The sequence below is a fragment of the Sipha flava genome, unplaced genomic scaffold, assembly GCF_003268045.1.
Source record: "Sipha flava isolate LNK unplaced genomic scaffold, YSA_version1 102_pilon_pilon, whole genome shotgun sequence".
NCBI classification, from domain to species: Eukaryota; Metazoa; Arthropoda; class Insecta; order Hemiptera; family Aphididae; genus Sipha; species Sipha flava.
Window position 1 is genome coordinate 284,824 of NW_020271716.1, and position 27,249 is coordinate 312,072.

The 27,249-nt window shown below is 27.6% G+C and overlaps 3 protein-coding genes across 4 annotated transcripts; 2 read left to right on the forward strand and 1 right to left on the reverse strand.

Annotated features, from left to right (window-relative positions):
* The first annotated feature begins 2,534 nt into the window (after positions 1-2,534).
* On the forward strand, positions 2,535-10,364 carry LOC112681601 (D-glucuronyl C5-epimerase). The gene is made up of 10 exons (XM_025551850.1): positions 2,535-2,928; positions 7,009-7,179; positions 7,668-7,799; positions 7,858-8,029; positions 8,241-8,468; positions 8,569-8,741; positions 8,906-9,046; positions 9,270-9,457; positions 9,643-9,916; positions 10,030-10,364. Exons 2-10 carry the CDS (start codon positions 7,048-7,050, stop codon positions 10,294-10,296), a joined length of 1,707 nt encoding a protein of 568 aa, XP_025407635.1. The 5' UTR covers positions 2,535-2,928; positions 7,009-7,047; the 3' UTR covers positions 10,297-10,364.
* A 4,375-nt stretch (positions 10,365-14,739) lies between these two features.
* On the forward strand, positions 14,740-18,308 carry LOC112681650 (mitochondrial thiamine pyrophosphate carrier-like). 2 transcript variants are annotated; one of them, XM_025551921.1, is made up of 7 exons: positions 14,740-15,078; positions 15,700-15,853; positions 16,183-16,338; positions 17,046-17,216; positions 17,504-17,678; positions 17,784-17,935; positions 18,018-18,308. In XM_025551921.1, the coding sequence occupies exons 2-7, from the start codon at positions 15,725-15,727 to the stop codon at positions 18,195-18,197; spliced, it is 963 nt and encodes a 320-aa protein (XP_025407706.1). In that variant the 5' UTR covers positions 14,740-15,078; positions 15,700-15,724; the 3' UTR covers positions 18,198-18,308. The 2 variants fall into 2 exon arrangements, with proteins under 2 accessions (XP_025407706.1, XP_025407696.1); XM_025551911.1 differs by having other exon boundaries at positions 14,740-14,967.
* On the reverse strand, positions 18,292-27,212 carry LOC112681658 (astacin-like). Its single transcript, XM_025551935.1, has 7 exons — positions 26,804-27,212; positions 21,577-21,680; positions 21,400-21,496; positions 21,125-21,254; positions 19,391-19,587; positions 19,211-19,310; positions 18,292-18,549 (listed from the first exon to the last, which is right to left on the reverse strand). The coding sequence occupies exons 1-7, from the start codon at positions 26,934-26,936 to the stop codon at positions 18,375-18,377; spliced, it is 936 nt and encodes a 311-aa protein (XP_025407720.1). The 5' UTR covers positions 26,937-27,212; the 3' UTR covers positions 18,292-18,374.
* Between the last annotated feature and the right edge of the window lie 37 nt (positions 27,213-27,249).

Sequence of the window (27,249 nt, forward strand, 5' to 3'; positions counted from 1 at the left end):
TTAAATTAATGTAATTGAACATTTTTAAAATTATTTAATAAATATTAATATTGTAAACTTTAATATATATATATTTTTTTTATGTTAAAAATAAATCAGTTTGTATTATATTCAATAATATTTATATCTGTAATTACCTCAAACAAACTGCAATCCGTTCTTTTGGTATTATATATATGTTATATATATTATAGTTTATATTCATGTTTAAATCAATCGAATAAAACAAAATAAAAACTAGTGCTTAAAAAAAAAAAAAAAAAATTATAGCAGAATTTTAATTTTATTAAAAATGTATATTTTATTCGGTCCACATATTATATTCGTAATTCGAAATTCGAATTCATTTATATTTAATGATTTTATTCGATCAGTGAAACAACCTGATGTTTATTTTTTCAAGAAATTTCTAGCAGAAAAGGAAAAAATAAATCTTTAAAATGTCCAAAAAGGTATTATAAATTAAAATTTGTAATAACCATTTTATAGTGTATATTTTTACCAACTTAATTATAAAAAATTGTAAATAAAAAAAAAACTAAATTAAAAATTAACTATTTAGTAAATAACATAAATTATTGCTTTTCAGTTTTCAGTCTTTGAAAATTATATAAAAAACTTTATTTACTTTAACTTTTATATATAATTTGTATAATAACTTTTATAATAACTTTTATTACTTAATCAACGAAATCAAAATTATTATAAACTTGATCATGGGTATATAATACATATATTTATATATAAATAACATAGTATACTTATTTAACATATTAATAATTATTATTTAATCATAAGTGATATCTTTGTTAGTGATTTAAAAATGGAAACTAATTTTGAAGATTTTTCAATTCCTAACCTGTTTCTTAATTTTGAATGAACAAGACCATACGAAATAAATATGCGTTCAACTACAACTGAAGAAGCACTAGCAGTAAATAATTTTGTTACTAGTGATAGCATTTCTGAAGAAATATTTTTTTTTATGATAACCACCAAGTTGAAGGTTTAACTTAACTGATTGTTCTTTAAAAATATCATTTCTAAAAGGATATGCTTCAGCTTGATATATTATTATTTCTAACATAATTTCTTGATGATATGAATTTATAAAATTTAAAGTGGAATCCATTTGATCAGAATTAATTTTTTTCCCCTCTATATTTAGGGTCCAAAATATAAATTAATTAGTAAATGGTATTCTATCACTGCCGTATCAAATCTTTTTTCAATTTTTTTAGTCATTGAATTATTGCAAACTTCAAGTTCAAAAAACTGTTTTAATTCTAACCATAAATGAGTTGCTTCACTTAAAGTACATTTATCTGCCTGAACTTAGTCTAATGTTATACTTATTTTTTTTTAATTTCACAAGATATTCTTTAGCAATTGTTTTCATTTCTGTATCTTTAACCTCAGAATAGGTATATAGTATTGCATGCAGTCCGATTCTCATTACAGACTTTATACAAATAACACTGAATCGTGTCTGAAAAAGTATTCCACCTTGAGGAAGAATTAGAGACTTCTCTCCTTCAAGTTTGTATTTGGCAGAAAAGAAATGTGTTTTTTTAAAATATTTAAAGATTAATTTTATATGACTCCTTACACCTACAGCTTTTAGGTCATGTATGAATAAATTTAATAAATGAGCTGAATAGCCGTAAGTTATAATATGTTTATTATTAAGTCAATTTAAATTTTTAATTGCCTACATTGATTTTTTTCGACATCAAATATTAAATATATTTTAAATTGTTTTAAAGTTTTTACCTATTACTGTTTTAAACGGTTCAAAAAACAACAATACAAATTTGTTTTTTTTTAAAAACATTTTTTTTTCCAACTGATCAAAACTAAAAACACGTTATAAAACACATTTATCATTCAGGGGACACAGTATTTTAAACCCCTGATCTATAGGACTGTGGCTTAATGGTAACTCTGTTTTTACTCATTTTGATTTTTTTTCATAAATTTTATATTATTGTTAAATAATTTCTATTTTTTATTTTATATTTTTTTGTAACTATTTTTATTGTTATTTTCCTTGTTACCTACATAGGTAGTGATTTTAATAATCTCGTATGTTATTTTTTAATTATTTTTTTTATGTTCAACTTGTCATTTAGTCTTAAGTATTATAATTTAAATAGGTATTGCATTATATTTTGTTATTGGGCCTACGCGACTGATATATATAATAAATAAATAAAAGCTGGAACATTAAAAGTTCAACATACGCTATTTAGAAATTTGGTTTTTCTACTTTACTATCTTTAGAAATATTTACTGATCGATTGATCCACATTTTTTTCAATAAATGTTTTTACATTTAAATTAATTATAAATTATTTGTTTTCAGAGCCTATCATAGCGTTTAATTTAAGAGTTTATAGATCATAACACAGCGCTCATTTTAGTAATTCTTTAGTGCTATAAAGTTTAAGCATAGCAAAAAATATAACATCCGGACGGTTCAGCCTCCCGACGGACGTCGTAACAGCCGTTATCTGTCCGTTATCAGTCCATACGTCTTACCTCGTTATCACCGTGAAGCACGCAACACAATAGTAATCAAAATTTATCGTTAAGTAATTCTCATCGCGGTTTTCTTCTTCGATCAGCTCCACTACGTTTCCCTTGATCCGTTCACCATCGACCATCATCCACACGACTCGTACCCGTCGTGCAACATCTCATGAACAGATTGATAGTCTTATGATTGCATAACTTCGACAGCGTCCTGGTCGACGATAACGATAATAATAATGACTACACCGTCGGTAATAACATCGGTCGGTGTTTCGCAGCGAAACGATTCTCTTTTGCCGGTTGACCGACCAACTCGGTAATGTTTCAATTAAGGCCGTCGCCGTTACCGCCGCCCATCGCCGTTGTCGTCAGACAACAAAACAAATCGTACAGGTAATTACGTTCGATAACGAGCAAGATATATATATATACATACATATGCGCCATATACATGGGTGCCCGGGGACTGGGCTGGGCACCCATTAGAATATTGGATATATATAACGTGTATTCAAGCACAATTAAAAATCGAAAACATTATCATATCTATTTAACAACTAAGAAATATTGGATTTGATGACTTATGGCAGGGATGGTGAACCTTTTTTAGTTCAAATGCCAAATTTTTCTTTTTTAGTTTTTGAAAATCGTTCACGTGTCCGAAGAAAATTATATTTTCTAAGACTATATACAAAATTACAGATTTATTACATTGTTTTTAACAAATTTTAGTCATTATTAGTAGAAACACAAGCAGAAATGGTTTCATTGGTCAAAACGTTTCTTCTCTTCGATTTAATTAAATTTGTTATGGCAAATAAGCTTTCACAAACATAAGTTGACGAAAAATATGAAAGCATAAGGAATATTGTCATTTTTAAAAAGTATACAATTTGTTTATTTTAATTTCTTACAATCAACATTTTATAAATAGTATATTTTTTTTTTTTCACAATTTTTAATAATTTCAATTTTTTGCGCGTGCCATTAAAATTTGGTCAACGTGCTATTTTTGGCACCCGTGCCATAGATATGCCACTCCTGACTTATGGGAACAAGTTTCAGTAAAATCAGTGAGCTAAAACAGAAAAAACCAAACAATCTGAAAGATTACTTAGTGACTTACTTTATGACTAGTGGCTGCTTTTAGATAAATGATTTTTTGTTAATGAAATAATATATGGCTTAATGGATGTCAGCATTAGTCTTAAATCTTTTAGACATTCATAAATGACTTCTTGATTTAGTTAGTGGTTGTTGAACTGTGATAAAACCTTTTTCGTCTACATAAGTTGACTGAAAAGTCTTATTTAATAATTGCACTTCTTTCTAAAGTTGAGGGTGTAGTTTTTTATTTGATCTAAAATAAATCATATTCATTATAATTAAAATCGACTTAAGCTTCTTCAATGTGCTTCCTTTTGAGTAATTTTTTTTGTATTTATGGTTGGATATTTTTTATATCTCCTAAACATGGGTATATTACATTTAAAGGACTCAAGATGAGCATAGTATATTTCTATTAGTAGTATTAGAATCTAAAAATTATTTTAAGCTTGATAATTTTAAAAAATGATAAAGTTCTCGATGATTAATTTTTCTTTAAAAAGACTTCATTTTAAAATTAATGTACTAATAATAGACTTAGATTTAATAAAATAGATATTATCACCTTGCACATTTTTGTTAACTTCATTAAGTTTTTAAAAACATCTGATAGATATGGGCTATCCGTTTTTCTTTTTTAATTCATCGTAGAATTATTTATCAAGTGAATGTAGACATTTTTGTACAGTTTTAAATAAATTATAAAAGTTTATCAAACAATTTATTTTTGAAAGCCACCTAACTTTGGTGTGTAAAAGAAGGCTTCAAAGTTTTCATAATTGTTATTGCATAATTGTTGAAACAAGCAATAACTCAATAATTTAGCTTTGATTTTATTAATAGTATCGATAAAAAACTGCATAGAATCATGTAATTTACTACATTTATTTTTGGCTACTAAATATTGATAATGAATAACACTATGAATTGTTAAAACTCTGCAGACTGCATTTTTTAAATGAGAAATAAAACCACGTTGACAGTCAATCATTGTAGATGTTCCGTTGATCATATAATCTATACAATTTTAACAGAAATACCTTTTCTACAAAAACATTGTCTATTACTTTAAATATTGTTAACCTTTTGGTATCCATAATTAATTATTTTGTAAATAATAGTTCTTCCATTATTTTTCTGTCGATGCTATCATAACATATGTATACAAGTAACAAAACATTATTTTATTTTAAAGTGTAATTGTCAAGTTGTGGTGAAAATTTTGTAATTTTTAAAATATCACATAATTTTATTTCAACATTATATGCTATTTCATCGATTTTCTGGGATGATAAGATAAAATTTAAGCTTACCATTGAAGTTAATATTTCTTCCACAGCAGGTAAAATAAGTGTTTCAGCAATAGTGTGTGATTTTCTACATTTTGCTGTTAAAAGAGACTTTCTATAAAAAGAAAAATAGATGCAGTTAGGCCTTTTTTGTGATTTAAATTTATTTTATCTCCACTTACTGTTTTTTTGTTTTTAAAATTTATTCTTTAAGTCTTGAAAATATAAAACATTTTAGTTTTATCTGAATATTTTTTCACAAATAAGGTACAAGGGTAATTTTTTGTGTTTGAGATAAAATCACACCAAATTTTAAATATTCGATAAAATATTTTCTAAATTTTTTATTTTTGGACATTTTATACTTTTGTAGTAATTAAAAATATAACTTTAATGTACATACACAACAGAGTAGTGGTAAAAATAAATCAAAATGATGAATAAAAAAGAAAATCATGAATAACTAATTATTTTGTGAATTAAGAATTAAATTTTATTTTGAATTGTTTTAATTGAGAATAAAAAATAAAAATCATTCTGAATAATAATACAACTTGTAAATAAATTGATTATTCTGAGTAAATAAATGAAATAAATAGTGAATAATTTTCATGTAACAAAATTAAGATAAAAATATAATAAACATGACAAAAATAATTATAGTAAATACTATACAAAATAAAATTTCAGCACCTATTATATGGCTAAATCAAATTATGTCAGACTTTATTTTAAATTAATTACAAAAATGTTTTTAAATCAGTAAAATCCTATGTATGAGTAATTAACATGTCTATATCAAGTACTATATCCTTAGATCATATACTATATGATCTTAGGCTAAACCAGTTAGATTAGCCACTCAAAGATAAAAATATTATTTATAATTTTTGGTTTTGATATTTTCAATAGTATAATATAATATAATATAACAATAAAAAAATTTAAAAAAAATACCGGTTTCAATTTTCAATAAAATTAGAATTTTAAATTATCAAAGAATCATTTGAGATAAAAACAACTATGAAGAATAATGAATAATGAATAAAAAAAATCTAGAATAACTTGTTGAATAATGAATAAAAATAATCTATAATAATAAAATGAAAAATAAATGAATAAAGAATAAATTTTTATTCAATTAACCAATTGAATAATTTTTTAATTATAACTTCTTGTAGTAAATGCAAATATACGACTGTCAGAAATATTTGTATGATAATGGGACTAAACAAAAGGTATTGGCATTGTTATGATAAGATAAAAATTTATCATTTCACTATTATTGTATTGTGTATAATTATTATACATACTAACATATTTCTGTATATTACTTTTGGTGAATTATTTTAAATTATTTTTGATTATATAGGTACAGTTATACATTTCATTGTAATAAATTATAAACTATAAAAATTAAAGTGACAGTAAATTAATATGTGGTTAAACATTCATTAATTAATAATAATGTTATATAATGCTTTACATTTTTAGTACGATTTAGATTTTCAATATAAATCTGTAATTGTAGAGTTTGGCCGAACAACAGGATAAGCGCCAGTTTTGGCAATGTTGCATTTTTCAATGGAATATCGTGATATACATATAATTTAATGAATGTAATACCCAATGGCTTATTTTAAAATTTCTTTGTTTTAAAGGATTTAAAATTTTTCTAAAAAATAAGTGATTTTATAATATTACAAAAAAATACATTTAATAATACAATATAACACCTATAATAATGCATATACAAATAATTTATTTTTATACAATTATTACAACCACATAATATAAATTAATGTTCATTTTTTCTGTACTTTTGTAGCTAGTAATTCATGTATTTCAACCCTTTTTATTTTCTTCTGAAAGTGGTCTATCTCCCTATATGATACCTATCACATTGAAATTTAATTTAAGAATAGACTTAAGGAATAAACTTGATTCATAGAACAATGTGATACATGTTACGTAATATTTTAAATGCTTCTTTTGTAAAATGGTACCCCTGGGCACATGTCCTGTTGTTCGGCCAAACGCTTCAATTCTTAAATAACATATATTTATTTATTTTCAGTATTACATTACATACATGTCCAATGATTATTAAACCAAAATGAGATTAAATGTAAGAACATTTTTTTTGGTTTTTTCAACTTTAATTTTAGTATGTATGGTGACATTTTGGTCAAATTGCTCAAATTCAAATTTCAGTACATTATCGAACAATGAAAAACCAAACTTCGAAGTAAGTAATAAATAATTGTTTTTGAAGTAAAGTTGTTTGTATATTTATAAAAATATTTAGTAAGTTAGTGTGTAGAAAAAATTTTAATAAATAAATTGTTATTTTATATTTATTTTATCACGAAAAAAATATTTTTCAAGCATATATATATATATATATATATATATATATATACAAATATTTGTATAAAAAAAATATATTAGATGTAAGAAAATTCTCCGTAAATGACAGTTTTTAAACATTTCTAGAATTAAAGAAAAATTATTTAATTCAATATTTTTTGTAAAAACTATTATGAAACAATATTGATTGTTCAAATTAAATTTAGTATGGGAATTGTATAAATAGAATAGGTACACAGGTAAAGTATAAGTATTAATGTATTATAAAATTATAAATATTATTATAAATAAAATTATTAGGTTTGGTGTTAAATTTATTGATAGATAAGTGAACATATATTTTACGATGGGTTTTATTATTTTCAGGCTTTACTTCAAAATGTTCAAGATGTTATACCAATAGATTGTTTTATTAATGGAAATAACAATAAAGTGGATTGCCTTTTAAAAAATAGCATAGTTTATATTCCTTTTTCATTTTTAAAAAATTATTTTGAGGTTTGTTTTATATTATTTATTTGTATAAAAAAAATGTATTATATTAATTTTTATTTAGATTTATGGGAAAATTATTGAAATTGACAATAAAAAATCATTTCATTGGTCACATAGCTATTCTAAAATTTATCATCAAAATGGAAAGTATAATTCAAAAGGTGTATTTACAAACTTTCAAAATTACAAAGTAGAAGAAAGAGATCGTGTGAAGTGTGTTAGTGCATCTGAAGGTTAGATTGCAGTTAATATTCATTATAAATTTATAAATATTAAAATTCAACTTTACGGAACTGATAAATTATTTAATTGTGATTAAATGTATGTTATGCATTAAATATTTGTTATGTATTTATTATAATATGGCTTTAGTGTATAAAAAAAAATTCATTAAATTTTCTTTTATGTTATTTTTATAACAAATATGATATTTTATTATATTAGGAGTCCCAGTTTCAAATCAATGGAATCCACATGGTTATTATTACCCTACACAAATAGCCCAGTTTGGGTTATCTCATTATAGTAAATATCTTACTTTACCATCACCAAAAGTAAGAGTCTTAGAAAGCGGTCAGTTAAATCCTCATTGGAAAGTTACTGATGCATCAAAGATTCAAATTGTATTCAACACTCAAGTCAATAGCAATGTTATAGATTTTTTTAGTTCAGGTAAAATTAATGAATATATGTTAATCAACGAAAAATTACTTAAATTTTAATAAGTTTATATATGTACTAATTATATTTTATAAATTATTATTTTATTTAGATGGAGGAATCTCATTAAAAATTGATAACAAAGAAGATTTCTTTATTAGTTTTGATATAGCTTTATCTTTATCAAAAAGTAGTAGTGTTGTTATTATTTTAAAAGAAATAAAGGACCCAGAAGAAATATGGAAACTCCATTACACATGTTCACGGTCACTTATAACTGCAAAAGTAAAATTTAATTATGCATTGTTTTAATTTTTTTCAAGTTTATTATAATTTGTGAGGGTTATATGTATCCTTAGTATTCTACTACTATTCTTACTATCTACTATCCTTACTATTCTTACTACACTGCATTACATTAACTACATTACAACTATTATTGTATGTAGGGTCATAATATATATCATGGAATGCACTGCAATGATAATTTTAAATGGAAAAAATTAGCAAGAAATTTATTAATTGATTTACAAAAAGGCTTACATGTATTAAAAAAAACAACAACAAAGATGTTTCGATCAAAATATAAGGTAAATATTATGATATAATTATATATTATTATTATTTTATAGAAAACCATTGAAATATTGCTAAAATATCCTTTCTTTTATACAAATTATGTTCAACATCTAATTTTTAAAATAATTATATGCTCAATTTTTTGAAATTAGTATTTTGGCTCCCCAATCTAAAATTGTATTATTAATAAAAATATTTAGTCTGAATGTTTATTATTCATTATTTTTTTTGTAGTTATGTGATTTTAAATTATATGGAGTGGGATACCTAGACAACTTAACACTCAGTTCAAGTGATCACATTAGTCAATTTTATTCCGCAGTGCATTGGTTCATTAAGCATCAAGATAAAGAATCAGGAGGCTGGCGTAATCCTGTTACCCGTAAAATATCTCCTGTTATTAAACCATTAAAGCCAGGATGGTAAGATCGTATTATGTGCTTGTTGATTAAATACAAATATTTATTCGTATTATAAATTTACATTAAATTCATTTTTATAATTCTTATATTACATTTTATAAGTTATGTATTATTTAATTTTGAATCATTAATAAATTATAAAAATGTGTCTAAATTTAACTCAAAGTTTTTAATTTATTCTTTAGGTTATCAGCCATGGGCCAAGGACAAGCAATCTCATTGCTTTCAAGAGCATTTTTCCATTCCGGAGGAAATGAATTATATTTAAAAACAGCACATGCTGCTTTAAAACCATTTAAGATCCTCAGTAAAAATGGTGGTGTCTTATCTGAATTTATGAACCTTTATCCATGGTATGAAGAATATCCAACAGTTCCACCAATTTTTATTTTAAATGGTTTTATGTATTCTTTAATTGGATTATATGATTTGTTTTCATTAGCTCCAAACAATTCACAGGTAATATAAAACTATTAATTTTATTGGTTTTATGCAATATTTTAGAAATAAACACTATTAAAAATTATCAATAATGGTATAGGACCTATAATAATTGTTGAAACATTTTCAAGGTTTCGCAAGAAGCTTATTTGCTATGGAAACAAGGCATGACATCTTTGAAAAAGATGTTACCATTATATGATATGGGTTCAAGATCAGCATATGATCTTAGACACGTAACACTTGACATAGCTCCAAATATTGCTCGGTGGGATTACCACGCTACACATATTAATCAGCTTTTGTTGTTGGAAACTCTGGACAATGCAACAGTTATACATACTACAGCTAAAAGGTGGATAAGTTATATGAATGGAACTCGTGCCTCCCACAATTAAAATATTTATAAATAAAAATATTACATTTTGATTTAGTAAATTATTGTTAAGAAAAATAATGAGGAAAAAATATGGCTGTGACAATTTATTTTTATCTGATTGTTTCTGTTGATTTTTTATTAATTTTATATTTTAAAGCAATTTAAATGTGCATTATATTAATGAGTTATTAACTTAATTTTAATTTAAAATACATAGAATGAACTTAAATTTGCAAGAATAAAATTTATTTTACTTGTGTTTATAAAAAAAAAATTATAAAGTTCTTATAATAAAATTATAATTATTTTGGTTCCCTGAAATGTGTAATTGCACTTTATTGGAAAATCTTTAAAGTTTGTTGCATTATCACTCAAAACACAGTTTTAGGTAAAAATGTATAAAAAAATATTTTTAAAAATCTTAGTTTATTTAGATTTTTATAAAGATGTTAATGTATAAGACATAAATTTTGACATTAATATTCAAACTAATTGAATTTATTAGTTATACTTCCAAATCAATATTATAAAATCATAAACAATTTGGCATTATTACATAGTTGAATATTCATAAGTTTAAAATAATATTCTTATAGAATTAAACATTAAACTTATTACAATACTTAAGTTACACAATGAAGATATAATATTTTTTTTTAACTGACATTATTATTCATATATATGAAATATCTGGGTTCCTACATACATATATTTAAAATATTTCAGTAAATAATAAAAAAATCATTCCATTTAAATTAATTTGCCATGTCCTGTTATTTAATATATTATTCTATTAACATAATGATGTTGTAATAATATTTTATACAATTTAATCTTTGTACAGTTGCAATATTAACAAAAGAAAATATCATTCAAATGATCACATAGCATCTCAACCAGTGGCGTAGCCAGGGGTGGGGCTAGGGGGCTGCACCCCCTCCCCCTTTTGAAATATTAATAACATTTAAAAATGATTTTAATGATCCATAAAAGTCGCTACAAAAGTCTTGAAAAAATTAATCAACCTCCCCCTGGCTACGCCGCTGATCTCAACTAAAATAATAGTTTAAGTGCTAAGAAAAAAAATGCATTTGTTCACAAATTAATATTGATATTCCTATTGGTAAAACTATTTACTTAATTGACTATATTTATTAAGTACAATATATGTTGTTAATGAGAACATTATGTTAAGTATATTACTCTAGGTTTGATATAATTTGAAAAATCATTAGTTTATTAAAAAAAGAACAACACAGATATTAAATATAATATTCACTTAATAAACATATATTTATAATTATATTATTTATTATATATTTATATTTATATAACTTTATTATTTTGTATTATGTTTCCATATTTTAATTATACCTATATTCAGGGCAGGACTGGGACAGAAAGTTATATCAGAAAAAAAAAATCAGCCCACTTAAATATACCTAAGATATAAAAAGAACCTTGAAAAACGCATATATTTTTTTATAAAATGATTGTATATTATTTTGAGAATTTGAATACTTAATGTTATTATTATATTATTTTTAAAAATTAAAATGTCTTGAATTTAATTTTAGACCGTGTCTAATGTAATCACATTAGAAATTGTGTCTATGTCTGTTGACAAAATGAGCCTAAACCAATAAACTTAAAAAAAAAAAACTTTCCAACGATTCAAATGACCCACCGGGAAACTCCCGATGTCCTGCCTGCCTAGTCCGGCTCAGCCTATATTTAACTTAAACTGTACCATAACTGGTATATTAGTCTTATTATACAACAATTGTCTCTTACTATGTGATTAGCCTTAAAAATATTAAAATGTTAAATAAATTTGATTAACAAAATCATTGAGAGTATATCTATACTTCATTAGAATTATAGCGACAATCAAAAGTTATAATTATACATTATTTTTATACAGTTTGTACTATTGACAATATTCAATATTCATAGTAAATATTATGATTCAACCGCAACTAACTCAACATTTTACTGTATAATTTATAGTGATCTCATGTCAAGTCAAATATGTAACTATTTATGTAACCAAGTTAACCAATATTAAATTTAGAATTATTTATATAATTATATAATATTATCTAAATTACTAATATATGTATTTGTATTGTATTTGATTGCTATAAAAAATCATTTATGTGAAATAAATATTTGTAAGAATAACTCTAGATATCTACTTATGATTTTATTTATTATTTTATTTTACGTCCACAATGAATATAATTTGAATTGTGGACACAAAAAATGTGATTCAATGTTATTGGTGAATATTAACAAATAGAAATTAATGATATGAATATAATGAGAATTAGTTATTATTATTTATTAATTTTAAACTTGTAGTTGCTAACCTAATGATTTATTTGTCCACTGATAAGTCGCTAGGACTTTGGACAGGAGAATTTTAAATTAATACATCACGGCGAATTAATAAATGTTGATCACTACTACTTGTAGAGTGTTATATAGAGTATATATTCGATGATAGTAAATGATACCTACGCATAAATATATAATTTTATGAATTTATTATACGTTTTTGGTGTACTGGTGTATGTGTGTAACGATATTTTATTTTTTATGGTAAAAAACTTACAATCTGTATTAGAAAAAAACTAAAAGTAAATATAAGGACTTGGTACCATAATAATATTAACAGTAGCAGAATGACTTGATGAGGGAGACTATCCGTTGTTAGAACTCTCCAGAGAATGATAGTTAATTTATTAGTTATAAGAAGAGTTGGGCGAGTATTGTTTTTTTGATTTCGAGTCAAGTTCAAAATTTGAGTACTTGAGAAAAAGGTAAAGTATTCAACAAATACGAGTAAATATAATATTTGGAAAATATTTGGATACCAATCTGTATGATATGTTGTCATCATGATAATAACAATCTATTATCATTAATTAAAACGATCAAGCTTAATTGTGACAATTACGGGCATCCCCAAATTCATTTTTATCTAATAACGCTGTTTATAAAAATATTTAGACTGAAAAAATGGTATTCTATCCTAGCTTGAATTATGGAAAACACATTTTTACTTTCATGGGTGTGTATATAATAAACAAAAAAATATTTTAAAATATCGGATCTTTAATCTGACTACCTGGTTATTTCTAATACTACAATACTTGTAAAATTTGTAATCTGTAAATTACAAATATTAATTAACAATAAAAATTATGATAGTTCATATTGAATATAATTAGTAAAAAATTACTTCTATTTTATAAACACTCGTCTTGTACTTATATAATGCTCAATATAAAAAATTGTAGACACAGAAGTATTCTAGAAGCACTAAAAGTATTGGCGCCTCGGGCGAAACCATGTTTTGGCGCCCTTAATATCTTTATTAAAAAAGTTAGTGTAAGTATTGAAATTAATTATAAAAATTATTTTCAAAACAAAATTATTTATTTATACATATACATATATATTGCATCCATTTAGTGAAATTATCAATTTCACGAAATGGAAACCCATTTTTTTACACTTCGTGAAATATAAAATTATTTCATCAACTGCATACAATTTCATGGAATGGACACTACATTTTCATATTGTGTAATTTTTTTCATCAACTGGTCAGTCACTTTATAAAGTAAGAATATAATCATTATTTTACACCTTAAAATTACTTTATATGACTTTTCAATAATATTATAATAGTATATTGTGTTACTTATCTATTTAATATAATTTTCCAAATATTTTTCATAGAAAATAATGGATTAACCAGAAATTTATTATATTTTTTATAGACAGTATTTGATCATACAATTTAGGTTCTATACAATTTTATGCTTAATGTAATATATTTCGAATTAAATTAAAAAAACCTAAAACTACCCTGTTTGGCAATATTCAACCCTCTTGTGATTCGTGAAGAGGGTAATTAATCTTCACCAAATTTACTCTATATATCTTTTTTGTAGTAATGAAAAAAACCAGAGGAGTGAGAAATTAAAAATATTTCACTTTCCCTTCCCTCATAACTAAGGGCATATTGTATTATTATTAAAACTATTAAGTTAACATACTAGTATTAACATAAAATATATATATATTTAATTTTTTTACGTTTACCCATTTCTTGTTGGTTTCGATAAAGGGTTTTTAAACGAAATAAGTTTGATGCATCGAATATGTTACTACAAAACTTCTAATGTCGAGTATATATTTACAAATTTCGTTGTCATATCATCAGACCACTTTTTTCGGATATTTTTAATAAATATATTGTTATATTATTTAATTACAATAATATTATATATTATTATGATATAGTACTATGATATTTAATATGATGAAATATGTTATATAACAACTTTAACTTCAAGTGCACTGAATGATTGGTTAATTGTTACTACAGTTATATTTATTATCATATGGACATTTCTTATCGTCGACCGAATTTGTTATCATATTGTTTTATTATTTTTGTTTGCGGATAAATAGTGTTTAACCGCGGCACCAATTCATAGGATCATGAAAGCTAGAAGCTACTTTTTTATTAATTAATATGATTTTTCAATCAAGCACACGACGAGTCGTAGTCTGGCCTATTATGGACCAACGATCTTCATCGATTTACATTTCATTAACATGAATCGATGGTCGCCGACTATCGATCCGTTACCATTGTTATCAATACCATCAAGTGAATATCCTCTGCTTTATTATTCATTATGATTGATGGTCTAAGTTTGAAACGCACCAGATTAATGACATTTATAATCGAATTTCGTATTCTCTTCAAGTTGTGATCTCGGTAATCGTTTCGATACTGTGTAGTAGAGTTATTGAGTTTGGTGCGATTTATTGTTATGTTAAGTGTTTTCTAAACAAATAGCATAGTAGTATAGTACATATAGTATATATAGTATAGTAGTATAGTATAGTACAAGTAGTATAGGATGGTCTTAAAGGCCCAATAAACCCCCCCAAAAAAAAAAAAAACAAGTAGCAGGAAATCGGTTCAGAATATTTGAATAGACACCTGTATGTTGATTGTTACAACAAGCAAATTAATTTGAACATTTTAAAAATCAAACATTACATTTAATTAATAGTTGCTTGATATTGTGATGGTTTTGTATCGATCATAATGGATTAACACGAGACAACGCTTATTTAAATGCTAAAATTGGACTTATAATGTTCAACAACAGATCATTATTTAAAATTTAATAAATAGTCTGTAGTATTTACATAATGATTAATATCTCAATCAATACTACTTAGTATTCTATATAATGTAATTATTGAACCTAATGAAATTGTATTAATATATATTTATTTTGTTTTATCGTCTTGTGTAGTTGTTTCATTTTAGATAAGTTTTTGTAATAACTTTTATTTTTAAATTACTAATACCCATTTTTACACTTAGTTGGTTGTACTCGAAAACTCTTTTGATGACGTCTGACAGTGAAAATGCTAATCAACAAAAAACAGGGCTTTTACATAGTACTGCAGGAGCGTGCAGTGGAGCTATTACTCGTTTAGTTAGCCAACCATTAGATGTCATAAAAATTCGATTTCAGGTGATTAAGTGGCTCATATAAGATTTATTATGTACACAGAATATATTATAAAAAATTATTATTAAATAAATAGTTCTTAGTAATATTTAGTCAAAAATTAAAATAAAAATATTCACAAATCGTTCACTAGAGTATAACTGTATAGAAATATAAATTTATAAATGTTTTCTATAACATAGTTAAATAATCGAAAATCTTTAAAATAGCCTTATCTTGCCAATTATCCTTCTGATAAACATACATAATTTGTGATAGGCATCAACAACTTTTTACAACTTTTATATTTTATTATTATATTATATTTTTAATAAGTGATCATTTTATATTAGCTTCAAGTGGAACCGTTATCAAAAAAGTCAAATATCTCCAAATATCAGTCTTTTTACCAATCAATTTGTCTTATACGTAAAGAAGAAGGAATTAAAGCATTATGGAAAGGTCATATTCCAGCACAATTTTTATCAATTACTTATGGATTAACTCAAGTAATTAATATTTAAGCTTGTATTTTTGTATATTTATTGTTTTCTAATATTTAAAACGAAAAATTGTTTTTAATTAAGATTTATTGACTAAATTTTATTTATAGGTACATTATTATAATAGTGATGAATAAATATTATACTACTAAACAAATTATCATAGTGATAACAGGATTTAATGTTTAGTATTTTTTTAATTTATTTTCTTGGAATGCAGTTACTGATTTTTTTTTTAAATACTGACAAAATCTCACTTGATTAAACATAAAAAATAAAAATTTATTTTTTATTTCCACGATAAACTATTATCTTACTATTGTCTTCCTTTATTGAACACCTTGAAATATTTATGAGTAGTTTAAATGAAAAGTCATTATACATGGATATATAGGAGTTATAATTTAATTGATATATAGTGCAATCAATTAAATCATATTCTTAAACTGTGTAAAATGTCATTGTTCAAAATATATTTTACAGTGATTTTCATGGAGTTATTTGTGTTATAGTTTTAACTTTAAGTAAAAAAATCTTTACAGTCATACAGTTTTATTAATAATTGTCTTGTTATAGTATAATGGTGTATTTACATATTGTATATCCATCCTTATGTAAGTAAATAAAACAGTGTTATGTTTAAGTCTAAGTATTTACAATTGTTTTTTTATGATATATTTTTTCACAGTTTAATATTTAAATAACATTTTTAGTTTCTAGTGTTTCAAAAATCTCTGGCTTATTTATCGACAAATAAAAAAAGATTAAACCAGACATCTGGTGTTCATTTCTTGTGTGGCTGTCTATCTTCAACAACAGCTACTCTAACATCTTATCCATTTGATGTAATACGTACTCGTTTAGTTGCTCAAAAATCTAATCAGGTAATCCATGTGTAATGTGAACATATGAAAATTTTTTTTTTTTTGCTTGTTGGATCAAAATTAAAAGTATTAGTCAATTAATTGTAAATAAATTTCATAAATTCAATAGAATTTTTTATATTTTAAATATTTCTAATTAATACATAAAAAATGTAGATTTGAATACAACAGAATGCCTTAGTTAATCTAAATTATCTAGTAGTAGACTCCTGGTATGTTTATTTATTCATAGTAATTTTCATTAAGAATAAAATGAAAGAATGAAATTATTAATTGTTATGTTATAGATATATATAAATATGAAAGATGTGGCCTTATCAATATATAAGACTGAAGGGTTATCAGCATACTATAGAGGAATATCACCTACTATACTACAAAACTCTCTACAAGGCGGACTAATTTTTATGTTCTACAATTCATTTTCAAAATGTATTTCAACAAATACTAGTACTAATAATAGTATGTAATGTTCTGTACACAATAATTGCAGATATTGCAAATGCACTTATTTTAGTATATACTTAAATTTGTTCATTGAAAATATAAGATTCATTTTTTGAATAGCTTTTAACGATCACTATCTAAATAGTGTTAAACAATTTGGTTCTGGATTTATGTCGGGAATAGTGTCGAAAACACTTGTGTATCCACTAGACGTAGCAAAAAAACGATTGCAGTTACAAGATTTTATTCAATTTAGAGAGGGTTTCGGCAAAGTAAGCAAAAATAGTTATTGTTTATTAAGTGTTCACTAACATTGTTGTATTTCCTGTTTAATTTATTACTTCTTATTTTCAGAAATTTGTGTGTAGCGGCTTATTGGACTGTATTCGTAGTACAGTCAAAGATGAAACTATTTTTGGTCTCTTCAAAGGTTTGTCTCCATCTTTGATGAAAGCAGGTTTTGTTACAGCGATGCATCTAACATTTTATGAGCAAATTTTCAAGGTTTTTCAAACTCTAGTCAACAATATTTAGTTAATAACATGGTATAATTAATATGCCATAACTAATAGTTAAGTGTTTTACATTTTCTGTGTTGAATTAGTTTTTAGAATTACAATAAATAAAATACCATAAAATAAACAATTTTTTATTTTTCTTAATATACACTTAAATTATTTTTATTGTTAAGATAAACTATACAAATCCAATCTAAAGGCCCATATAATTACATAATGTATAATACTTATAATTGTAATTAGGTGGCTTTCCAAGACATCCATATAGATCATTGAGTTTTAAACAGTCCGTTTTGCTCATCATTTTGCGCTGACCAATTGTTGCACCTTCATACTTTGGAACAATGGTTTGCTTTCCTTTGCCAATGCTGTAAAATGCATAGCACAAAATAATTAAAATAACATAATAATAATTATAATTTGTGGAGTTATTAAATTTTATCTAAATTTGGCTTTAGTAACTATTATTTATGTTAATCAAAGTACTTATAAGCAATGATTAAGTTACATAATAGCCATCGATGGAACTAGGTCTGAAATAATGTGAGGGAACTGTAACCCTTCCGATATAGATAGATAATTATTAGTGGAAATTTTGATTCACACAATAAGTACTTTAAATTAGCATATATTTACAAAAAGTGCAATAAAATGTTTAATAAAATAAATAAAAACTATATTTAATTCAAAATAATTGTTGAAGTATAATAAATTGAGATTAAAGAGATTATTTTTTTATCTATTGCTGTTGTAATAAAAATTATTTTATGTACTGTATCAATTATACAATTGGTTTTGAGATAATTTTTAGTTTGTACATATTCTTGCATACTTATAGGATACAAAAAATTTGAAATCTGCAATCCCTGAGTTGCGCTAATGATTTTAGTAGTAGTAGGTACGTGTTTGATAATACACATCGTAAATTGCATTGTGTTTTAATGTATTTGCGGTGTCGGGTAAATATACCTAACCACTAGTTTTATATTTACTTAAAACAGAACCGAAATACCAAATTTTTTTGCATACCTGAAAAAGTTTTTGCCGTAGTGCATAACACTGTCGTAATCGTATTCAAATTGATACGTGGTATTTTTCAAACTTTGTTTATCGAAATTCGATCGATATTCTGAAATGAATGTAAGAACATTAAACTTAACTATGCAAAACGTGACAATAGTAATATTAATGCTAATTCGAATGACGTACGTGGTATAATGTTATCGATATTTATTTTGACGAATTTGTCCCTGTCGGCTCTAGACTGCTCGTGAAAAATTCCCAGAGCGTGCAACAACTCATGAATAGGTCGCCCGTCAGTGCCCAGGCAATTGGAACCAGTGTCATCCGGGGGCTGCAATGAAACAACCTGCGGCCCTCCGAAACGACCGACATAAGACCAACACCTGTAGTTTAAAAGTGACAATGTAATAATATTTGTGAAAAAAGTTTTGTACAGCAAACGGCTAACTATTATGTATAATTTATATACAATTATAAATAATAGAGTTGTGTATCGGTTGAGTTACGGTTCGTGTTTAGGAGAAAATCGAAGGAAATAAATCCAATACAAAATATAAAGTTTTTTCAACCGAATATTTCGAAATAAAATTTCATACCGATGTATTTAAATAGCTAACTCATAATACAATAGGGAAAATCACTATGCTGCATATAAAAAGCTCAAAATAACAAATTAAAAAACTATTGAAAAATCTGAGAAAAAAAATCACTTTTGCCGCAATATTATTAAGAGTAGCGTCAAAAGTATAATTATAGATGAAGTATTTATTTGGTTATATTGTAAACAATGTAATACAGTGATACAGATAGTTAAGTAGGTACCTATGAGTTTGGGATTTAAACAATATTGTAATATATTGAGATTTATATTGTATACGTGTTACGAAGTTATTTGGGGTCATTATACACACACACACACCAATAATTTCAGATGATTGAGTATTAAATCGAATTAACTCTCTATTATTCAACTGCGACCTTCGAAGGTAGTTCTTAACTTCTTTATCGCTTTCAGCGCCGGCGGAAGGGCAAAGCAAAAAGGCAGCTGTGTTTTAGGGACACCGCGCATTTCAAGGAATTTAATAATTTTTAAGCCTATAAATTTTGTTTTTAAAATGAAATAACAAGTGTCCCTTGTCATGTGAAAATGTGTATGGTACATGGTATATTAAAATCTTTAACTTCAGTATTATGTTTCGTAATCAAATTGTATTATAAATAGTATAATAATAATAAATTAATAAACAATATTATATGACATATTTTTAATGCTTTAATGATAAAATATCTAAGAAAAACTGTTTTTAAATAAGTTTTATAAAACAAAAAAATATAGAAATAAATAAATAAATGAATGCGTAAGCTGGAGTATTTTTAATGTACGACCGGTTTGAATTAAAAATTTATCATCAAGTATATACAAAGTCAATAAGACTGAATATGAAAAAATACAGTTGCCATTTTATTTACTTTGTAGGTATGTACCTAATGATGAATTTTTAATTCAAAACCGGTCGTACATTACACATTTAAATAATACTACAGGCTACGCGTTCATTTATTTGTTTCTGTACGTATGAACTATTTATTCACATATTAATTTAGGAGTACTAACCATTTACCAATATTTATTTAATTTTATTTTTCTGTTTAAAAAATACGTCATAAAAGTATTTTGGTCTGCAAGAGAAAACATTTTTGGCTTCCCGAAAAAAAATTCTAGGGTCCCGTGAAAAAACCTGCCCCGAGCCCCGAAAAACCTTCCGCTGACGCTGGTGGTTATACACGGTTACGTGCGCCGATGGAACAGAAGTGAGTATTACTGTGTACACTACACATATACATAGGTACGTATAATACGCGTTAACTGTACTGACCCGGACGAGTAGACTTATATGCTGAAATGTAAAACACACGTACCCAGAGGGATATTTCACCGGCCATATCATCAAATAATCCTGCTCTCTGCCGGTCCACGGTACGAATTTGATGCAAGTCATGAAGTTGATCGTCCTGATTGCTTGGTATATGAGAATGCGGTGTTCGGTTTCTGAGGGATAACATGTCAAACCGGTCGGGTTAGAACAAGAAGAAAAACAAATAACAATATTAATAAGCTTCGGCGGAATAACTGTTTTTCTACCGATGTGTCTGCCGTGGATTCTACCTGTTTACACATAGGTAATAGTTCTTACCGTAGAGCGGACTTATCAAATACGGCACAGTGCGGTTGAGCCAAAGTTTTTCAGGGAAAACGTCCCATCGCAATCCCACACGCCAGTAATCGAAATACTGTTAGAAAAAAAAAAATGAATGCAAGTCAACGTACGAGTAGATAATTATTATAGTATAATATAAACCGCAGTGCGTACCTCGTTATTTAACGCCATGTCTCCTTGGAACAAACCAGGTTTGACTTCCGGATCGATATTTTCCATCGACTGGAGATATTCAATATCTTCTTCGCTGATTCCGGCTGTAATACACATTTCGAGAACAAACTTTGTTATATACATTGGATGGGTTGTAGTATTTTTTTTTGTGTTTTATCGTTCAACAAATTTTACGAAGAATAATTAAAATTTGAACAACAATACACGACCGAAACCAATTAACACTCGTCCAATCTCTAAACGGGGTTTTCAATTTAATATTTACTTTCGATTCCGTAGTACCTTCCGTAGTAAAAACAAAACTAAAGTATCGAGAAAAAGTACGTGGAGTACGAGTATGTAGCAACTTTTCGATATTAATGATACTGTCGAGAACGACTGAAATGCGCGGACCGTAAACAAAAACTCTTGATTTATCCTTTTTCAACAATGTGCAGTTCATGTGCTTTTATGTCAATGTCAAATACACAATAATATACTGATTCTACTATGCTTAGACGTAGAATATGAATATAATTCCCATCACTATTAGATATAAATGGGTTTTTAAATCAAGCGAACGTGTGGGTAGTCCTTTTTATAGTCCTCTTCGAATAATATTAATACGGGTAGGTATACTCGTATGTTTCATTTGATAAGTTCCTTCGACTTTTAATTTTATTAAAAATCTAAATTTGAAAATATCATTTAAATCCAACTATCGATTTTATGAGATTTTAATTATTTTACTGATATAAACATGTTGTAGTTATTTCACTTTTAATTTATTTATCACCGGAAAAGTTAATAGGAAAATTTTATTTTATAGGGAAAAACATGAATATACATAGTATAGTATCGATATCACTATGAATATAAGTATTGTACGGAAAATACTTAGAATATACAATGCTGTTGTGTATAGTACATACATAAAATGTGTATGATTATTCAAATATCTATACAACTTCACTGGTTGAGCTACAAATTATAAGTCATGAAGTAGATATTAATTTATTTTTATTTTTTAAACTGTTGAGATGTTATATCGCAAATAAAAATATTTGGTATAACATATTTATGATGCATTTAGACATCGTATTAGTTATTATCCACTCATTAATTATCATTACTGTCACGAATTCAAGTTTAATAAATAAATTTGTCAAGTGAAATAAGTCATCGTCGTTTAGAAAAAATAAAAAAAAATAGAAAATCGTTGTTGCATTGTCGCAGGTTGCGCGATTATTATAGCCGCTTTGCATAAGAACAACAAATTAAGACTAATGATCATATTAATGTGGTCAAATTTGTCATCGACAACAATACTACCGAAATATTTAAAATTCGATTCTTTGTTAATAAATATAATAATTTTAGTCGGTACTTTATTCAAGAACTCATATTTCGATCCACTTCTAAATGTAACTGTTGATCTACACATTAGATACCTGTGATCCGCCGTTTTACCCGATCTAATACTGACGAGCCCTTAAAGGAACATACGTATACAGTAAAAATGAATAGTATCTAGTACCGTCATAAATTTTATCATGGATACTACACTAAATAAGCCGAAAAACTGTTTGCAATGAAATTTTATTGGATTTAAAGGATATTACGTTTTAGACAGGTTTTCTACTTATGCCGTATAGTATCCAAGATATAATCTGACTGTACTAGATACTGTTGTACACAGTTGTTCATTTAAATGCAATGAGTGCAGGTTATAATTTATAAAACGGATGTCCCCTCATTTTTGTGTTTGGAAACAAGTCCTGCTGTTAAATATTTATTATTAAAAAAGCGAAAGCATCACACGAATGCAATTTTTAAGGATAGGGAAAAATATGGAGAATTCCAAACATTGTTTCACCAATTATTAGAACAGCATGAAGATTTACCACTATGGTCCTATATGCTCCTTCTTTCACTCCCTATTTTTTATAAAAATTCGTACTACAAATTTTTTACAGATTTACAATGATATACAGAGCCCTCCTTTACCCCTTTCCATATGATTATAATTTTTAATACAATTTTAGTAATAGTTCTTTTCTATTAATCAAATTACACATTATAATTGGGTAACTATGAAATTGTTATTATTTTTTTAAATGAAAGTATACTTTTCTTTGGAATAAATCTGAAAACGATTTATACATTTTTTATTTTAATGTGGGATATATAACTTATAATGTAATAGATATATTTAAGTCCTTATCAGCTGTCTTACTAAAACTGGATTCCTAAAAACACATTCACAGTAGGCTTATTTATTAGTATTTTGTTGGAACACACTTCTTGAATCCGTAGTACACACTTCCAGTTTCGAACTTCACACTTTGTATCAGGGTTCACTAAAAAATAGGGGCTGCCTTCTTTCAGCGAAAAAACTTATTAATTTCTCGCAGTCCACGATGAAAATGTAATATAATAAAATAATATTCGTGTTTGAATTGATTACGCCGACTGAATCGGTCGATAAAAACAAACGAAATTGAATTTTGTCCGATGGATATCCGACGTCGGTGTTATCGGCCGATGCGGTCAGAGGCACGAGACCATTTTTATATTATTTACTTTATTTAAAATGATTGGGCGAGTTTCACCGACGTCGGTGCCACTGTGACCGCTGCCTAATACAGTCGTTTTGGTCGACACATGGGCGGAGTAGGCGAAACGGCGTACTTGTTACACCTCCCGAATTCAAAATTAATTTGTCAAGTCCAAACCTATAAACTCTAGACTTCTAAATTGTAAACATGATTTACTCGTACGGGATTTTGTATTTACCTTATAAGCACGTATAAACCAATAAAAATTCAATTAGTTTACAAATATCTTATTTAAAATATTAGGTAAATGGGTTTTTAATGATATGGTTGACTTAGCAATAAGTGCTCTACATTTTATACTAACAGACTACAGTAAACAATACTATTAACGACGGTTGATTATTTATAGCATGCAAATGAGTATATACATTACTTTTGTACAAGTATAAGAAGAAACTGTATATAATATGTTTTTTTTTAAATAAAATATTGAAAACGTGATGGTTAAAAATCAATAAGTAGGTATACAATGTAAACAAATTTGTAACGAGATTGTAGAAATTTGATTAGAATAGATAAGCAACTCCTAACTATTAAATACACATACTAGTGCACCGATAATTAATTAGGTTTTGTTGTGTCTTCCGAGTAGTTTACCGTCTAAAAGTTGATGGTTTAGGTCAGGGTGGTCTAATCGGGTTGTACCACCCTGGTTTAAGTGACGCCCAGAGTAAATCCTCCTCCAGGTACGTAAATCCGTAGCTCATACGATAATTACACGATAGTGATTGATGGAAAAAATCGCAAAAAGATATAAATAGTGAAAACGATTAACTTACCGTATAGGTATTGTAAATAACGGTTTTAGAAACGGTTTGCTAACGCGCGGTAATTCCGTCAAAAAGACAATAATGAAAACGAAGGGTTGTTCTGTCCCAGGAACAGTTCAGAGGTCGCGGTCGGTACACACTGTGGCGTACATTCAAATTTGCTGTGGGGGAGGAAGGCTCAAAAAAATTATACACCCAAAAAGCTACCTATTTATGTCTACATCTTTTTTCAATAATCATATACTTTAAGGCAGTGGCGTAGCCGGGGGGAGGGTAACGGGTTATAATTCCTCTTAAATGTCGCTATTATTTTGTAAGATATACAATTTGAAGACATAGGTATAATGTTATAATTTTATAACATTTCATATATCTTTCTTAGAAGCTTGAACTAAAAATAGTTGTATAAATGAATTATCAATTTATTTTCATACAAACATGCATTATGAGTGAACATAACGTTTACACAACAATAAATTATGTTTTTACTCTTAGCTCGGAGCGAACAATAAATATTTTACAACATCACTTCATAACTTTTTTTTGGTCTTATGAGGGTTAGAATCCCCCTCTCCCCGGTAAGAACTCCACTGGATACACATGGTAAAAATACCTATACGAATGTACGTATTACGTATGCTTATATATTTTTCGAACCTGGTACTGACTTCAGCGTACTATCTACGCACTTATCCTCTGCCGGGTGAGTATATCGGTAGGTACGCACGTACGTCCTCGAAACCGCCTTTTCATTTCGACTTCCGCACCACCATCTCTCTACGTGTGTGTATAGTGTATTGTACTACACTTAGTCGCACTGCACGGCAACAGACTTTCTCCCAGTTAACCGTGCGCGCCACAATTGATAATGATAACCATATTACACGGCGATTACGTGCGTCTATTATACGTAAACGATGGTACAACAGGAGTGACCAAACTTTTCCCAACGATCGATCGGCACAGTATGTTATTTTTCCGTGAAAAAGATCGACTCGAAAAATATATTTAACGAGACAGTATTTTTAGTACTGACATAAATCATGTAACGATAATAATGAAACACACATGATTGCTCAAAGAAGAAAATTCCGATTGAAAAATGAACTACAATAATGCCGTGAAGTATTTTTTCGAGTTCATCGAAACTTATAGTAATTCGAGGCGAAAACATTTGCTCCGGATGTATTATGCTAGAGCAAACCGATTATAACAATTATAGATTTTATACAAATCAACTTTTACATAAACTACTGTTGAATTAGTTCCTCTAGCCATCGCATTCCACCCGATAAGCTTATTTTTGATAAAAAGTGGTTTACACGAGGTTGATTAACTTTAACGCACTTGTTTTTATAGATATGTCGATAGTAATCGGCCGGTGTTTCGAGCACTTGGATTCTTTTCAAATCGAATACCCGATAAAGGATGTATTATGAGGTACAGTTGAAAATAAAAATATAATAAATCACAAATCAATAAAGTTACGTTATAATACCGTTACAAAGCGTCGTTAAAGCCCTCGTCGTATTTTAGGTATTCACGTGATAGCCTCCGAATCACAAACTAGCGGTGACACGATATGGCGGCATCTCGTGAGGCCGTTGTCTCGCGACCAAACGGCCGGTGCGGACGACACTGTCGCAGGGCCGCACGGAGTTTGGACGGAACGCGTTACGCGGGATAGGCGCAGCTGTAGTCACTGGTCGGTACATTACGGCGATGAGCGCGCGTGGACGACCACGTTTGCCTCGCGGAACGAGAGACGAGAAGAACAAACGACGACCGAAAGGTTACGGAAACGCGCGTATAACAATAGCGTTGCGCAGTGATACGAACCTTCGGAAGGGATCGGAGGGTGCATCACGTCCGGTATGTTGGGCAACATCAACTGGATGTTCCTGCACAGTACGGCGGTGATGGCGATCAGCTGGAACGCGGCCGTGAGGCTCAGCAGCCGGTTGCCGTACATGGTCGTCGGTGGTGCGCGCGCTCGGTCCCTGGTGGTGCTGGCGCCGCGCGGCCGTGTACCGCGGTGGTCGGTTCGGGGCGGAATGACGCGGCGCGGACGGCATCACCGCCGCGGGCCGTCGTCCGTGGACATGGCGCGCGCGGATCGTGGTCACGGTCGGTCAGTGATCGCGGGCGGCGTGGTCGTACGAGATGCGCGCGTGGTGCGTGTGACACGTGCGTGCGAGGCCGAAGGGAACGCGAAGCCGGACGCGGAGGACCAGTACTGGCGGCGCGCGGCGCACCAAACGGTTTATATACGCGCGGCGGCGTCG

Bases quoted from the DNA above. Each gene is read 5' to 3' on its own strand.
- LOC112681658 (XM_025551935.1), bottom strand. From the start codon at position 26,936: ATGTACGGCAACCGGCTGCTGAGCCTCACGGCCGCGTTCCAGCTGATC. The intron at 21,681-26,803 runs GTTCGTATCACT...TGTGTATTACAG, and splicing joins CCCTCCGATCCCTTCCGAAG to CCGGAATCAGCGAAGAAGAT. The intron at 21,255-21,399 runs GTAAGAACTATT...GTTATCCCTCAG, and splicing joins TTTGATAAGTCCGCTCTACG to AAACCGAACACCGCATTCTC.
- LOC112681601 (XM_025551850.1), top strand. From the start codon at position 7,048: ATGAGATTAAATGTAAGAACATTTTTTTTGGTTTTTTCAACTTTAATT. The intron at 7,180-7,667 runs GTAAGTAATAAA...TATTATTTTCAG, and splicing joins ATGAAAAACCAAACTTCGAA to GCTTTACTTCAAAATGTTCA. The intron at 9,458-9,642 runs GTAAGATCGTAT...TTTATTCTTTAG, and splicing joins AAACCATTAAAGCCAGGATG to GTTATCAGCCATGGGCCAAG.
- LOC112681650 (XM_025551911.1), top strand. From the start codon at position 14,921: ATGGTCGCCGACTATCGATCCGTTACCATTGTTATCAATACCATCAA. The intron at 17,217-17,503 runs GTAATCCATGTG...GTTATGTTATAG, and splicing joins TTGCTCAAAAATCTAATCAG to ATATATATAAATATGAAAGA. The intron at 17,936-18,017 runs GTAAGCAAAAAT...TCTTATTTTCAG, and splicing joins TTAGAGAGGGTTTCGGCAAA to AAATTTGTGTGTAGCGGCTT.